This window comes from Tremella mesenterica, assembly GCF_000271645.1.
Source record: "Tremella mesenterica DSM 1558 unplaced genomic scaffold TREMEscaffold_8, whole genome shotgun sequence".
Taxonomy (NCBI): Eukaryota; Fungi; Basidiomycota; class Tremellomycetes; order Tremellales; family Tremellaceae; genus Tremella; species Tremella mesenterica.
The window spans coordinates 1119585-1133991 of NW_006711232.1; the positions used below are offsets into that span (position 1 = coordinate 1119585).

Consider the following 14407-nt stretch of genomic DNA (forward strand, 5'->3'; position numbering starts at 1 on the left):
GAAGTTAGACGGAGTTAGGCTAAGCAGGGACAATGGGAGCAGAAGTACGGCGAAGTTAGACGGGGTTAGGCTAAGTAGGGACAATGGGAGCAGAAGTGCGGCGATGTTAGGCGGAGTTAGGCTAAGTAGGGACAATGGGAGCAGAAGTGCGGCGATGTTAGGCGGAGTTAGGCTAAGTAGGGACAATGGGAGCAGAAGTGCGGCGATGTTAGGCGGAGTTAGTCGAAGGAGGAAGAGGATGGCCGAGGGCTCGGGGAAGTTGGACGAAGTGCGTTGAAGTACGTCAAAGCGCGAGAGGGTTGGATGAACGTCTAGGAGGAGTAGATAATATTAGCTGAGAAGATCGCTGAAGTTCTTCAGCGATCCTTGATTGTTGTCAGTAGTGAAAGACAGATAGAGATAGCTATAAATCAAGATACATCGCCATCAGTAGAACAAAACCCTAGTTAGAGTAACTACGCCGAAGTACGCCGTAGTTACACCCCTTTCGACGTCTGCGCCCTCCTGGTTGGGTGAGACATCGACTCAGAGCGTGAAGTTAGCCGAGGTTCGTCGACCGTCGGTCTATTAAGAAATAGTTGTTCGACGGCCGTGACAGTATCAAGGATCGCTCTTACCGACGACCCGTGCGAACCTCGGAGAAGTACAAAGATAATATGGAACCAGAAAGACCGATGATCTTGGCCGGGAAACAACTGGACGTCCACTTGGGGCACCCCCCTTTTCTCCTCGGGGCACGACATGCCACAAACCCTGAACTCAAGTTCATAGGCCCGGCGTTACTGAAATCCCGAGGTCCTGACGAACATGAACTCGCCACTGATCGGAATTTCAGTAACGCCGCGACCTCTGCTCACTCTTCTCTTACATCGTCAATGTCATTATTAGCTATACCATGTCATTTCCGGTCATTGTCCATGCATTCTCCATATCTATCAATGTCCAGGAGGATAATATGAGCCATAGGGATGTCTAGAAGAGCCCTGGGAGGGATAGGGAGGCCAATATTGAGAGGATAGAGGAGGGAGAGTAGGTGGAAGAGGGGGGGGTGGTAGGTACCTCTCCTCAGGAGGATAAATGTCGAAAAATGGGGGTACCTGTTCATTAGAGACCCCCCATCGGATACAGCCGAAAATGCAGTATTAGAGACTCACATTCGGTGGATATTGGCCGTTTCCTGGTGTCTCCTGGACCAATCAGCTTGCAGGAAACTTTTAGAAGTAAGAGACTAAGAGAAGAGTGAAAATTTTCGAGATCGTGAGGCCATTATAGAGAGAGACAGAGCAATATAGTCAGAGACAGAGCAATATAGCCAGGAATGACTGCAGGACAGAGAGGGGGAGAAGGAGGGAAGGAGAAATGTCATTATCATATGAGAAACCCACCGAATAACCTGTCCTAGTGATCATTTCTCCTGTCCTCGCCATCCTGTCCTCTGTCCTCACTACTACAGGCCGATTTTCCTTCTCCCTTTTATCTCTGTCCTCAATACTCTTAGCCAGGCCGGAAACCATCTCCTGAAGACTCGAGATCTTCTTCTCAAGAGCAGCATTAGTCCCCATTACTGATCCCTCTGTCCAGGTCGTTTCTCCAGCATCATACGCCTTTACCTCGCGATCATAGGCCTCAGGATCCCTCTCTCGATGTTCATTAGCCCTTTTACACTTCTTAGGACCATGACTTCTTGAACCACACAGAGGACAGGGACGATTTGCCTTCTTCTTGGTACCTAGGAATTTCTCTGACTGAGTGTGTAATCGACCGGTATGAGAGACATCATTGGACAGTTGAGAAGGGTTCGATTTTACACCCCTTTTAGGCGAAGGAGGAAGAGTAGGAGAAGGAGGTAAAAAGTAGGGGTTTTCGACAGGTAACAGGTCGTCATTATCGTCATTCGTTAAGTCGATCTGAGTGGTGGTGAGGTTCTTGAGGTTCTTCTTAGCTAATACCAACCGGTTTCTTCGAATGTGGGGGTCACGAATCCTGTTGGTATCATTATCCACCTCCCACTCAGGTCCTAGTAGCTGATGAACTCCACTAACATCTCCACTGACTTTCGCAGTGGCCTGTTTGATCGTGTCTGGCCAGGACATGGGGTTAAGGAGACGCCAATGACGATGGAGAGGAGCAAGAGCAATGGTACCATCTCTTTCTAGTACTTCTTTTATCTGCAGAGCAGAAGGGAGGCCCATTGATGTCGAATACAGGTTGCTCTCGTCATCATTTTTGACATTTTCAGCAGTGGCGATCTTGTACTGCTTCGTCATGAGGCCAATTGACTGGTTAGAGACTCGATTCTTGACATGTATAAAGATAGCGTTGACACTGGTGTCCTGTACCATTCGGTTCTGAGCCATTTTGTCCAATATGGCGGTACATTGATCGTCGAAGAAGGAACCAGCAATTCGCAGTAACCCGTATAAATCGCTATATGCATTTTGAAGACGACTCTTGAACGCTCGGTGGTTTCCTTCGAGTCGAGAATTTGCTGTCTGTCCAAGATGAGGATGTTTATCGATAAAAGCAGAGACAAAGTGTGTCTTATGATCCTCCACCAATTGTCTCACATAAGCCCTCGCACCATCCAACTTCTCATGTCCCCACCGGTTCTGCATTGATGACAGAGCCTTATCTAATGACTCTTCAGACTCAGCAGTACAGATAGCCGCCATGAAATGATCACCAAAAACAGATAACTTCTCCACCCAACCGTTTTTATAAAGGGACTGAAAATTTTTACGACAGTTCACCTTGATGTTTTCTCGGAGGTGCCATCGACAGTAATTCAGATGAACATGAGGGAGGTGGATAGACAGAGCGTTGTGTAAAGCGATTTCACGATCACATACGATAACTTTGATGTCATTGTTGATAGGACCCATGAGTTCAAGGTAGCTTTTGATCGCGAGGGAGTACCATTCAGTCACTTCTCGACTTAAGAACACGATTGCAGAGGTGTAGGTTTGATTTGTAGCAGTAAATCCAGCAATGTGAAGCATTGGAAGACGATATCGATTGGTTCGGTAGGTGCAATCCATAAAAAGAACGGTTGGGTACGAATGAGTCATGGCTCTGGCTGACGAAGTGGTAAAGACGAGACCACAAAGTTCTTTTTTACTGTTGGTGAACGCTTTAAAAAGATCATTATTGTCGGTGAGACGTCTGATTGCTGCTTCGGTAGCAGAAAGACCTTGTCGAAGCATTTTCTCATGACGAAAACGAATATTTTGAACATCTTTCGCAGTGAGTGTGACTTTATTACCGAAATGATGATGGACGGCCGAGACCACCCCACGAAGGGTGTGTTCACTCTCGAGAAGGTGTTTAATGAATTCAAGTACTTCAGGAGATCGACTAGCCTGACGAATAAAAGAGTAATGAAGAAGAGGGACAGGTTCATGATTATGAGAGTTATCCATGGTGTAGGGGATCCAGCGGGGGGGACGATCTTGAGCAATCTTCTTGGTCTCTCTTCGCCATATGATAGAGAAGGGACAGTTGTCTTGTTTGGTAGTTCTAGGTCGCTTTCTAACATGTTCATAGTCATGAGAACGATGTGACCGACCATCACCACCATGAACACAGTGGAGCTCGAGTTTTCCTCTGTCTTCTTTACTGCGACGAGTGACGATAACAACGAGGTGTTCCATTGCTACCTGTTGGGTATGAAGTCGAGCTGCTTCCATGGTTGGTTGAGGTTCGAGATCGAGGGGAGGGTGGATGTGGTGAGCCACACAATCGAACCCAGGTTCATCGTAAACATCGAGACCGAGATTGTCGAGCAATTCTTCGAGATTGTCGTCGTCAGAGTCTCCAGGACGATGTGGCTGAGTCTCTGGTACGATAGAAGGAGATCGAGAGTGATCAGGACTGAATTTTATAGAAGGGGACCTTGAAAAACGATCCAGAATTGGTGATGAGGGTGGTGATGATTGGATAAGAATCGGTGATGACATCTAATTCGTCAGGATGATCACTTCATGCAGTAAAATTAATACTCACTCGTAGCCCAAGACCAGCAGAATACATGTCGACAAGTTAGAACCCGGGGGGTGGTGTTGTTGAAGAATTAAAAAAGTTTTTGGTCGAGATGTCGGTGGCAAATTTTCGAGGAGTTCGGTGGCGAGGATTTTAATGTTGAGTAGGCCTATTGAAGTCAGCATTTCACTTCTGATAGTAAAACAACTACTCACAGCTCAGGAAGAACCAGGGATCAGTGTCGCTGCATATGTGTTATCGCAGGAAAAAAGTTTTTTCGAGGTGGCCAGGATTTTGAGGTTGAGGAGGCCTATTGAAGTCAGCATTTCACTTCTGATGATAAAACAAGTACTCACAGCTCAGGACGAACAGGAGAACAGTGCCGAGTTATAGCCCAAGACGAGCTGAATACGTGTCGACAAATGAGAACCCCGGGGGTGGTGTTGTTGAAGAGTAAAAATTTTTTTTGGCCGGGATGTCGGTGGCGAAAATGATGATGATGACGAGAACCTATGACAATCAGATTTTTACATTTTTCGATGAGAAGAGTACTCACAGACTCGCAGAGGCCAGGAGAACAGTGTCGAGTTGTTTAGAAAGGCTGAAGATGTGTCGTTGAAGAGTAAAAAAAGTTTTTCTTCGAGAGGTGTTCGGTGGCGAGGGTGATGATGGCGAGAGCACCTATCGAAGTCACAATCTCACTTCTGATGATGAGACAAGTACTCACGGACTCGCAGAGAGCAGTAGAACAGCGTCGAGGAGGTGAGAGAATACCACACTTAATATTAAAAGAGATATGGCGATTTGATGGGTGGTAGTCAGGAAGGGCGCAGTTGAAGAAGCGAAGGGCCAGAAGTTGGTGTAAAATAGTCGTAAAAGAGTAAGAATAGTATCAAAATGATCCTTGAGACGAGTAGAGACCGTGTGTGTGAAAAAGAGCGTGAGTTTACTAGTATAATGACGATAGAGAGATTAGTGGTGGTGAGGACAGGTTGGTTGGTAGCGAGCAGACATGTCGCGTCGTCGTGTCGGTCGGCGTTACTGAAATTCCGATCAGTGGCGAGTTCATGTTCGTCAGGACCTCGGGATTTCAGTAACGCCGGGCCTATGAACTTGAGTTCAGGGTTTGTGGCATGTCGTGCCCCGAGGAGAAAAGGGGGGTGCCCCAAGTGGACGTCAACAACTGGGTCGTCGAGTGTGAGGGGTTGAATGATGATGGGAGATGGGAGATGGAGCAGCGTTGAATGATCACTACTACTTACTCAGGGACGTGTGAGGAAACACACACTTGCTCTTCCTCTTCTCCTTCCCTTTCTCTTCTTACTCTCATCCTCTTCACTGACCTTCTTAATGACTTGACGATCTTATCTGACTATAACGATACGACACTTTGACGATTGACGATCACGACCATACCATTTCAGTTTGACATCTACCACAATCGAGGCAAGGCCGAGGGAAGCCATTCCAATTCCACGGTGATCCGGTGAGTTCCATTCCCTTCCTCCTTCCCTCCTTCCCACACAGGGATACCTTCCGGGCGTCTTTGTGTCTCACACACCGTTTCCTATCTGTCATGAACACTCGAAATAGCCAAAGGAGCAGAACGGACGGTTTCATGAAGCGAGACACCGAAGATGAAAGCTGACACAGTAGATCATCGTTCAACTTTACACCCTAGAGGTGTTGACTTGCTCCACCTCAATGTCTTTTCAACAACCTCTCTCGTCTATCATACCAAACGACTCGAGACTGATATCTTTCTAAAAGCTCAGTCAAGAATCTAACGACCTAACGAATCACCATTACGACCAACGATTTATTCACGAATCACGATCATCATTTCATCCGACGCCATCAACACATTCCTTTTCCATACCTGCCCTGTGGAAATTGTGAATCTTGACCACACGTTTCACTCACCATCAACGTCAACACACACGTCCTCTCACTTGTTTACCCTTTTCTCATTTCACGACGATAACGAATCATCATGACACCTTCAATATTCTCCTCTGACTCTCATCTCCTCAACTCTCGACATCTCGCTCCTCCACCCCCTGTACAGAAAACATCAGGATTGAAAAATTCTTTACGACGTATCCCTTCCGCTCTCTTCTCCAGAAGTCCTCCGAAGAAACAACAGAAATCAAAGTTGGGTATATACCAGGACCCCGATACCGCTTCGACCGGAAGATCTTCCAAGTTACAATTAACCAAGACCTCTGCTCCGAGATTAGGAACGACTGTGCTTTCAACCGATACCGACTTTCCAACGCGCGACAACGACATCCCGCTCTCGACTTCCAATACTTCTAAGGGAGGTATATTCTCCACCAACCACATTCCTAAAGGTACGGCTACTTCCGTCGTCAACAGCACCCAAGTTTCAAAAATTGTTGGAATGGAAGTACCGGAGAAAACCAAGACCAGGACGAAAACCCGAAAAGCTCTGGCGGACATTCTCGGGTGGGGTAATCATTCTAATATCCAACCGTCGCTCCCACAACGACAGGCGTCTGAGAAGAAACCTTCAAAACTTATCGCCAAGGCTTCACTCCAAAAACTCCCTCGAGCAACCCTCGGAAACCAATCCTCCATCCAGCCTGTGACGAAATCCATCATCACGGAACACCCATTTCCTGAAATCTCCCACCGTACCGCTTCAGTTGGGAAGATTGTCGATTCATCTCCTCCTCCACCACCCGTCCCTCCCAAAACTATGCCGCTCGTACTCAAAAAACCGGCTAGTTCCTCAATCCGAATCTCTTCACAACCCTCTCAGCCTATCGCGGTTGCTCAGAAGCAATCGTCGCTTAGGACGGAGGAAAGGACCGGGCGACCGAGTATTGGCGATGATCCGTTTGGAAGGACATCTTCAGGGGCAGAGGTGATCGACAAGATGCCAAATAGGGAAATCACGACACCGTCAGTGAAGAGTATCACAACCGAAAGAAGGGCTAGTATTTCGTCCAACAAGGCGATGTCGGCGCGTACAAATCTGAGTGATGATGTTAGTTTACAAGATATGAAGAGGTACGTTCCATCTCTTTCTTTCCTTCATCTTCACATATCACTTTCTCTGTATCATCATCATTGACCGCACGACTTTTTCTTGTCTCATAATGCGAGATGATCTTCAGTCGCGTGGTTACGAAAAGATTGGGCAGAGTTCAGGGATCAAATGGCTGACGAGAAAGAGCTATTCGAAATACTTTACCCGTCACTGCCGAAGTATCGGAAAGCGCCCAATCTTCTCCTCAGAAAGAACGACACGTCTCTGCTCCATTACCCAGCAAAGCTACCCTCATCCAATTACCTATACGAACTAGCTCGCTCGGACGGGTCATCCCAATGGCTCGACCAATCACGCCACAAGAGACTGCCTTTCCCACTTCAACAGCCGCCACGCTTGCTTCCATGCCGACCATCACGTCGATTCACGTGGAATTGCCTCATTCCACCGAGAAGATCGATGAGACCACAGTTGGCGAAGTACCGGCACCAATGGCATTGAAAACACAGCCAAAAGTATTGAAAAAAGAGAAGACCAAATCCAAAATTTGGGGGTTGTTAGGAGGAAGGAACAAAAAGTCATCAAAAGAACCAGAGAAAACAATGCCTGCTCCAGTGGAGCATAGTAAGTCATCCGATCTCTCTTCCAGCATCACATCTCGTACCCTCAAATCCCCTATTCCGCACAATGTAGAAACTCGAAGCCTTGTTCTCTGCATATGCATCACATTCCTCACTCGTGATCGTTGCTGACATTCCTAGTTGCTTCTCACTCAACAAGCAGTAAAGCTGCATTCTCGAATCTTTCTTTCAACTCTCAGTCACAATCTTCCAACCGACGTCCTCCTCCGCCGGCGCTACACGTCACTCATCCGTCTCAAGATATCAAACCCTCGCTCCCTACATCCTCCACTGTACGCACGACGAACACCATGACATCCGTCAACTCGGTGGAGTCGAACCAAACTATCACGCTCAAAGCGGATACAAACAGTTTCGCCTCTCAGCTAGATGCCGCTTTCGGAGATTCACCTTTGACTTCCAACTTTCCTCAGGATATCTGGAAATCTGTTGGTCCCACTTCCTCCTTGACAGCCAGAGCAAAGACCCCAACCTCTGACATGGGGACTTTCTCCACTGCCGAACCCAAACATGCTGGATCGACAGGTCAACGTAATATCGAAGCTCTCCTCGCACCTAGAGGAATGCCAAAGAGGAAGTCACTCTCTGGCTTGTTTGGCTCAGCGGTGAAGTCTCTCGGAAGAAAGGTTGTATCTCCTCCTGTCAGTCCTCTGCAGATGAAGTTGGCCAAAGAGAAGAGATTACCTTCACCTCCTATCAGTCCCTCACAAAGAGATGGGGAAAGGCAGGTCGGTCAGGAACAAATGAGATTGAAGACACTTGCGGAGGAGCTGGATGCCGCTTCGCCGGAAGTATTGAGAGATTCTGGGGGGTACAAAAGTCGGTTTGGACATTTTCACGGATTTCATTTGGACGTTTCTGATGGTGAATTCTCTTCTTCCTCTTGCTTCCCACCTGCGTTCCTTGACCTTCTCCTCCTGGCTACTTCCTCCTCTGATCCGTTGCATTTTATCATGATGCCTTGGTCCTACTTTCAGTCCCGCCAGCAGATATGAGGAGATACGACACTCGCTTTTGTTGTACTCATTCGGAGTTTCACTGACTCCCAGGGAATCTTTCCAGCGCAGCAGCAGCCACAGACCAGCTTCTTTCTTTCGTCTCGGCTTTCGAAGCTTCTCCCATGTCTAACGCATCCGAAAATGGGAGTCGGAAACCATCTTTAGTCCAGATGACCTCCTTCTCCTCCCTACGAGCGGATGCGAATGGAAGTCCAACGCCGTTAAGAAAGATCAAGAGTGCTATGTTGACGGAGAAGAGTAGTTCGAGTAGTCCATTGAGACAACATGGAAATGTTTCACCTTTGAAATTAGCTTTGCACCATGTTCAAGCTGCCAAGGCGAAGAGTGGGGTATTCTCACCTTCGGACGAAACTTTATCGATCAATCCGTTCTCTAAAACCATCGTGGGGAAAAAGTCTACCTCGACGTTAAAGAACTCAACTTCTTTCATTTCTCTTAAATCGAAGACAAACTCCACTCCATTCGCTGTGATCAACACGAACGTCCAAAAAACTGAAGTCACATCGACCAGTTTAGTGAAAAAAGGAATGAAAAACATTTTCGCTCCTCCTTCTCCGGCTCCTGTTTCGTACACACCTTCCCCACTTCGGAAAAGGGCGGACGCCGAGGTGGTTGGTATGCCAGGAATTTACGTCGCTTCTCGAGTTTCTTTCGGTTCTTCAACTGCTAGAGTAGTAGAAAGAGGTAGAACCGTCACTCCTGAAACCATCCGAGCAAGGAAATTAGCTCAAGATCAAAGATCATCAAGATTCCAAGATGCCGCTGATGTTCCTTCGGATTTACAAGCCATGTTTAACAATCTCGAAGGGTCCGATACTCCTTCTCCACTTGCCAAAAAATCGATCGCTTCGAGTACAAACCTTGAGGAAAAGCAAGATCGTATTATGGATTTAGGGTTACCTATACCTCCTCCAATTGATAGAAGGGTATCTCGTCGTCCACCTCAATACAGATCACCACCTCTCGCTCCACTTCCACCTCTGCCTACCAGTTTTATCAACTCTTCGACCGATCCACAGAAAGCTGTTCCCAAAATGGTCGTCACTCAACTTTTACCAACCCCTACATCTGTTCGAACGAAGAGAGAACACGGGTCGGTCCTCACGCCTCTTGCACTGAACACTGGTGCGAGTCCGAATTGTGGTGAGAAAGATAATAGAATGTCTTTCGATTTTACAGGGGAATATAATTCTCTTGAACAAGGAGAACAACGAGCTTCTTTCGTTGATGCTTTGAGAAGAGTAGGAAGTGCGGATTTACTTCTTCCCATGACTATACCTCAATCTTCTCCCATGGCCAGTGTGGATCAACATGGTTCCGAAACCTCCGCATCGAATTGTCTTCACACCGAAACGCAGACTCAGACCGAAAGTCAAGGTCACTCTGCTCATTCCCACGGAACGGAGAATTCCGTGTCGTTGTATCTCAACATGAACAGAAGTATAGAAGACGAAGATATCTTCGCAGATGCACGTAGTGATAGTGGAAGTTCAGATGGACAATATGGGACAGTGAGGGATAGAAAACAACCTTTCCGTGGACAATTAGCATTCCAACAACATGCTTCCAATATGAGGGTTTCACCTGTTTCATCCCCTTCATCCCCTCATCCCTCTACAACTCACACCGATCTTTCTTTACCTACTCAACAAACATTTGGTGAACAAAGTCAAATTGGAAGAGGACATCACAATCGAGGTGAAAGTGTATGTAGTATTCTCACAATGTCTTCAATCGGAGCCGTCATCGATTCAGGTATAGCAGGTGAATATACGAATTACTTTGATAAAGAATTTGCTCAAGCTCTTCAAAATCATCAAAAGCGTCTTTCTGTAACTTCGGTAGATTCCACAATGTCAACAGAGTCAATTCCTATGCGACATCAAGGGACACGACATCGTCGTGGTCCTTCCACCACATCTATCGATTCTGTATCAGCTAGAAGACCACCAGGAAGAAGAGGTCATCATAGAAGACAATCTTCAATATCTTCTATCGATTCTTTAGGTGATGTGGAGATGTATACAACCGCATCTTTAGGTCCTCCAGTCAGTATGCATAATCCAAAGAGGGGGTCATATATCTCTAAACATCGAAGATCTGGTTCGACAGCTTCTGGTGAATCTTTTGATCTCAATTGGACACAAAACCTTTCTGGTTCTTCCGGTCCTGGAACGGGTATCTCTATCAACGGAGGTGTTGGGGTCGGAGCAGTAAGAGGACGGACTGATTGGGCTGCTAGACATCGTAAAACTTCTTCTGTGGAAAGTACCAACTCTATAATTTCCGTTCATCGACTTGTCAGACCTGGATTAGGTGAAAGAATGTTTCATTTAGATGGAGGTGTACAATTAACTTCTATAACTGGATCTCCTCCCGAAGCTTCTCATGGTATATCTGGAACTTATCCGGAATCTCCTTCTCCACACAAGAACCCACACGATGAACGTCGTCATGGTTTGAAAAATGTATCTCGCCATATATCTCATCAATTTTCATCTCAGACCCAGGAGAATCATCACGGAACAACAACTCAACACTCCAAGAATGTCGGAAGAATTGAAGAAACACAAGTGGACGATTGGGATGATTCTTTGTTCCAACCTAGATCGCCGGATTCTATTTTGATTCATACTCGACGATCACCCGATTCGATCCTTCGTCCAGTCCAACCTAACAGAAAAGCAGTCAACATGGTACCGAAACACCGAGGTGGTTCGGGTGATTCTGTGTTTGGACGTGGTCCCATCGACATAGCTTCTGTTACGCAGGACGACACCAGAGGAGGGATGAGAAATGCTGGTTTGCATATCCACGGAAGACCGATTTCCGATATCAGTATGAGTTCAACGGATGAAGATGTACAGGATGATACTTTTATCAATGTTAATAGGTATAGAAGGAATGTTGGGGAAGAAGAATGTTTGGAAGGTGAAGGAGAGGATTCTACTTTGATGAGTGAGTTTTCATTGATTTTTGGTTCAAACATACTTTGAATTCTGCCTGGTATATCGGTATACTTCCTTGTCCGTTTACTCTTCTCGAACAGCTAGTATCCCCTGCCGTCCACTGCAGTTGAGGCTGGGGAGGATGCTTCCTCGTTTCGATTTCCGAACAGTGGCCACGATCTTGTACAATTGATAAAGTCGGATTGTGCTTTTGAGCGAGAGATTGACACATGATAGTGTTTGTGGTCCGTCACTAATTCCAGCTCCTATTCACGACACCCACCTCACAGGTCGGCAACTTCTCATGTCATCTCTATCCCGACCTCAACCTCCTCGATCCAGAAGTGGAGCAACTCGTCGTCGTCCACTCCCACCTCCACTCAATACAAGCGGGTTTGATCTATCCAGTTTAGACACTCCTGGTTTGACATCACCATCAGCATCTGAAACTTCAGGAAGAGCATCTCTTGAAACTTCCACATCTGATCATTTCTCTTTTCATCGTATTCGTCCCAAAGGTGCAGGCCATAATCGTCAAAAATCATCTGCTGGTATTTTCCCTCAACCTACCATTCGAGAAGAACCTTCCAACATGACATTACGACCTTCCACAAATTCTCAACCGATTCGGAAAATCTCCCGTAATAATCTTCGTACTTCCCCATTACCCACCCGAAGGATTTCAAGCCAAAACCTTCAATCTGATTCTTCTCTTTCCACTCATCTTCCTCGTCAATCATCACGAAACACTCTCAGAGGTAAAGAAGAAGTCAAAGTTAGAGAATGGGATTCTTCCGATAAAGGTTCAGAAATGGATTTGAATATAGATGAAGAGATGGACACAGTTAGTGGTTGGTTAAAACTTCAACGTGAAGTAAATGAAGAATTACGTAGGAACCAAAACGAATGGGAAGATTCAGAAGAAACGAAACTTGCTTTGGCGGATTTTTCAGTTCCACAAACATTTGAAGATATTTCTGAATTTCTAAAAAAATCAAATTCGGTTTATAAACCTTTACCAATCGAACGTCCATTAGCACATCGAAGGAAATCTTCTTTATCAAATTCAAGAACATTAGTTTCTCCATATGGTTTAACAGGAATGAATTACAGATTCTCTTCAACTTTATCTCCTTTTAAACCTATTTCAACGAATCAAACTTTCGAAGAATCGAATGAACAAACTTTCAAAACTTTTGAATCTAACGTTAATTTGGGATTACCAAAACCTCCTGTTGATAGACCTGAAAGAAAGAAAGGTTCATTAATTACGAAATTTGAAAGAACTCATTCTGCTACTTCTGCAACTTTCCAATTATCAGAAGATACTATAAACAGTCGTGGACCTGGAGGATCAGCTGGACCGATATTAGGAACTATAGGATGGAATCAACAAATACCAAAAACCGCTCCTGCCACTCAATCAGTTTTCGCTCAATTCACTAGAGCTTTACCACCTTCTCCACCTCCTAAAGTCATATTAACACCTACGAGTCCATTCAATTTCCAACTTCCTTCTTTTGACGCTTTTGGTCTACAAGCGGATCTTGACAATCTCACAAACAAGAAAGAAGGTCAAGGTGGAGGGAGGAAACGTGGTGTTAGTCAAGGTCAAGGTGAAGGTGAAATGGAAGAGAAAAGAAATAGAGTTACTTCTAATGCTAGACGACAAGCATTAGGTTGGGGTAGAAGAAGGAATAGTGATGGACCTGATAAAATTGTCGCTGTTTCTCAAGGTGTAGTTAGAAGTTTAGTCAAAGAGAAAGAAGATCAAATTGCCGCTTTGAACGTTTCTTCGAATCATGTTCAATCTTTGGTCAACTTGACTTCTCCTGGTGATAAAATGTTTGAAAAGGAGAAGATTTGGAATCACACTCATGTTAAAGGTGATATTGAGAAACATGTGGAAGAAAAAGGGATAAAATCGACAAAGATGAAATATATGACGGGAAAAGACAAAGAGAATGAAATCTTTGGAAAGAAAGGAGGAGAGGGGGGAAAGAAAATGAGGAAAGTAAAGAGTATGAATAGATCGAAAACTCATGCTCTTCGTGTGTAAGATATCCTTCCGTAACATGATCTCCTCTCTCGAATATATTTGGACTGATGGTTCTTTCTCTCTCTGTGGAAAACGTTTCAAGGACACAAGCTACTGGCAACTCAATTGGGATAACGAGACAGAGTGGGAAAGGAGGAGAGAAGTGAAGTGAAGGACAATCTCAGTAATGATCATGCGAATATATCTAGTTTTTGTGTATAGAAAGAATGCAATTGCTGGAATCTCTTTTATTCAACTTGAAACACGGCGAAGAAGAAAAAGAAGTTGCATCGGCTTGAGAATATGTGAAGTCATGATGATACATCTCGTCATAAATGCATTAGAGGTACATTTCGTCGTCATGATCTATGGTGTGACAGAGTATCATCGGAAATTGAGTTTACATAAGAATAATAGGAGAGTGGTGGATGCGTGGATTGAAGCCCATCCTGGGATTTAGCATTCATTCATCCATCCATCCATCCATCCATCCATCCATCCATCCATCCATCCATCCATCCATCCCGTTAGGTATCCCTGATAGAAACGGCAGCAGAGATCTATAGGGAGGGAGACAGAGACAAGATGCGATGAGGAGTTAATTCGACAGACGATCAATCACAGCCAAACCTTCATACACAGGCTGAACAGACGCGTTCAACATACTCAGCAAACTTAGCAGACACGGTAGACTCGATGGGCAGTCGAGAAGGGTGATAATGGGAATTTTCTTAGGTAAAATTAAGGGAGACATGGTGTAGAAAAAG

The 14407-nt window shown here is 45.5% G+C and overlaps 1 protein-coding gene across 1 annotated transcript; it reads left to right on the forward strand.

The window, feature by feature from the left end:
• Positions 1-5971: 5971 nt before the first annotated feature.
• On the forward strand, positions 5972-13661 carry TREMEDRAFT_63677 (uncharacterized protein; the record flags this gene model as incomplete). Its single annotated transcript, XM_007005818.1, has 5 exons — positions 5972-7014; positions 7179-7618; positions 7756-8499; positions 8685-11612; positions 11866-13661. 5 exons carry the CDS (start codon positions 5972-5974, stop codon positions 13659-13661), a joined length of 6951 nt encoding a protein of 2316 aa, XP_007005880.1.
• Between the last annotated feature and the right edge of the window lie 746 nt (positions 13662-14407).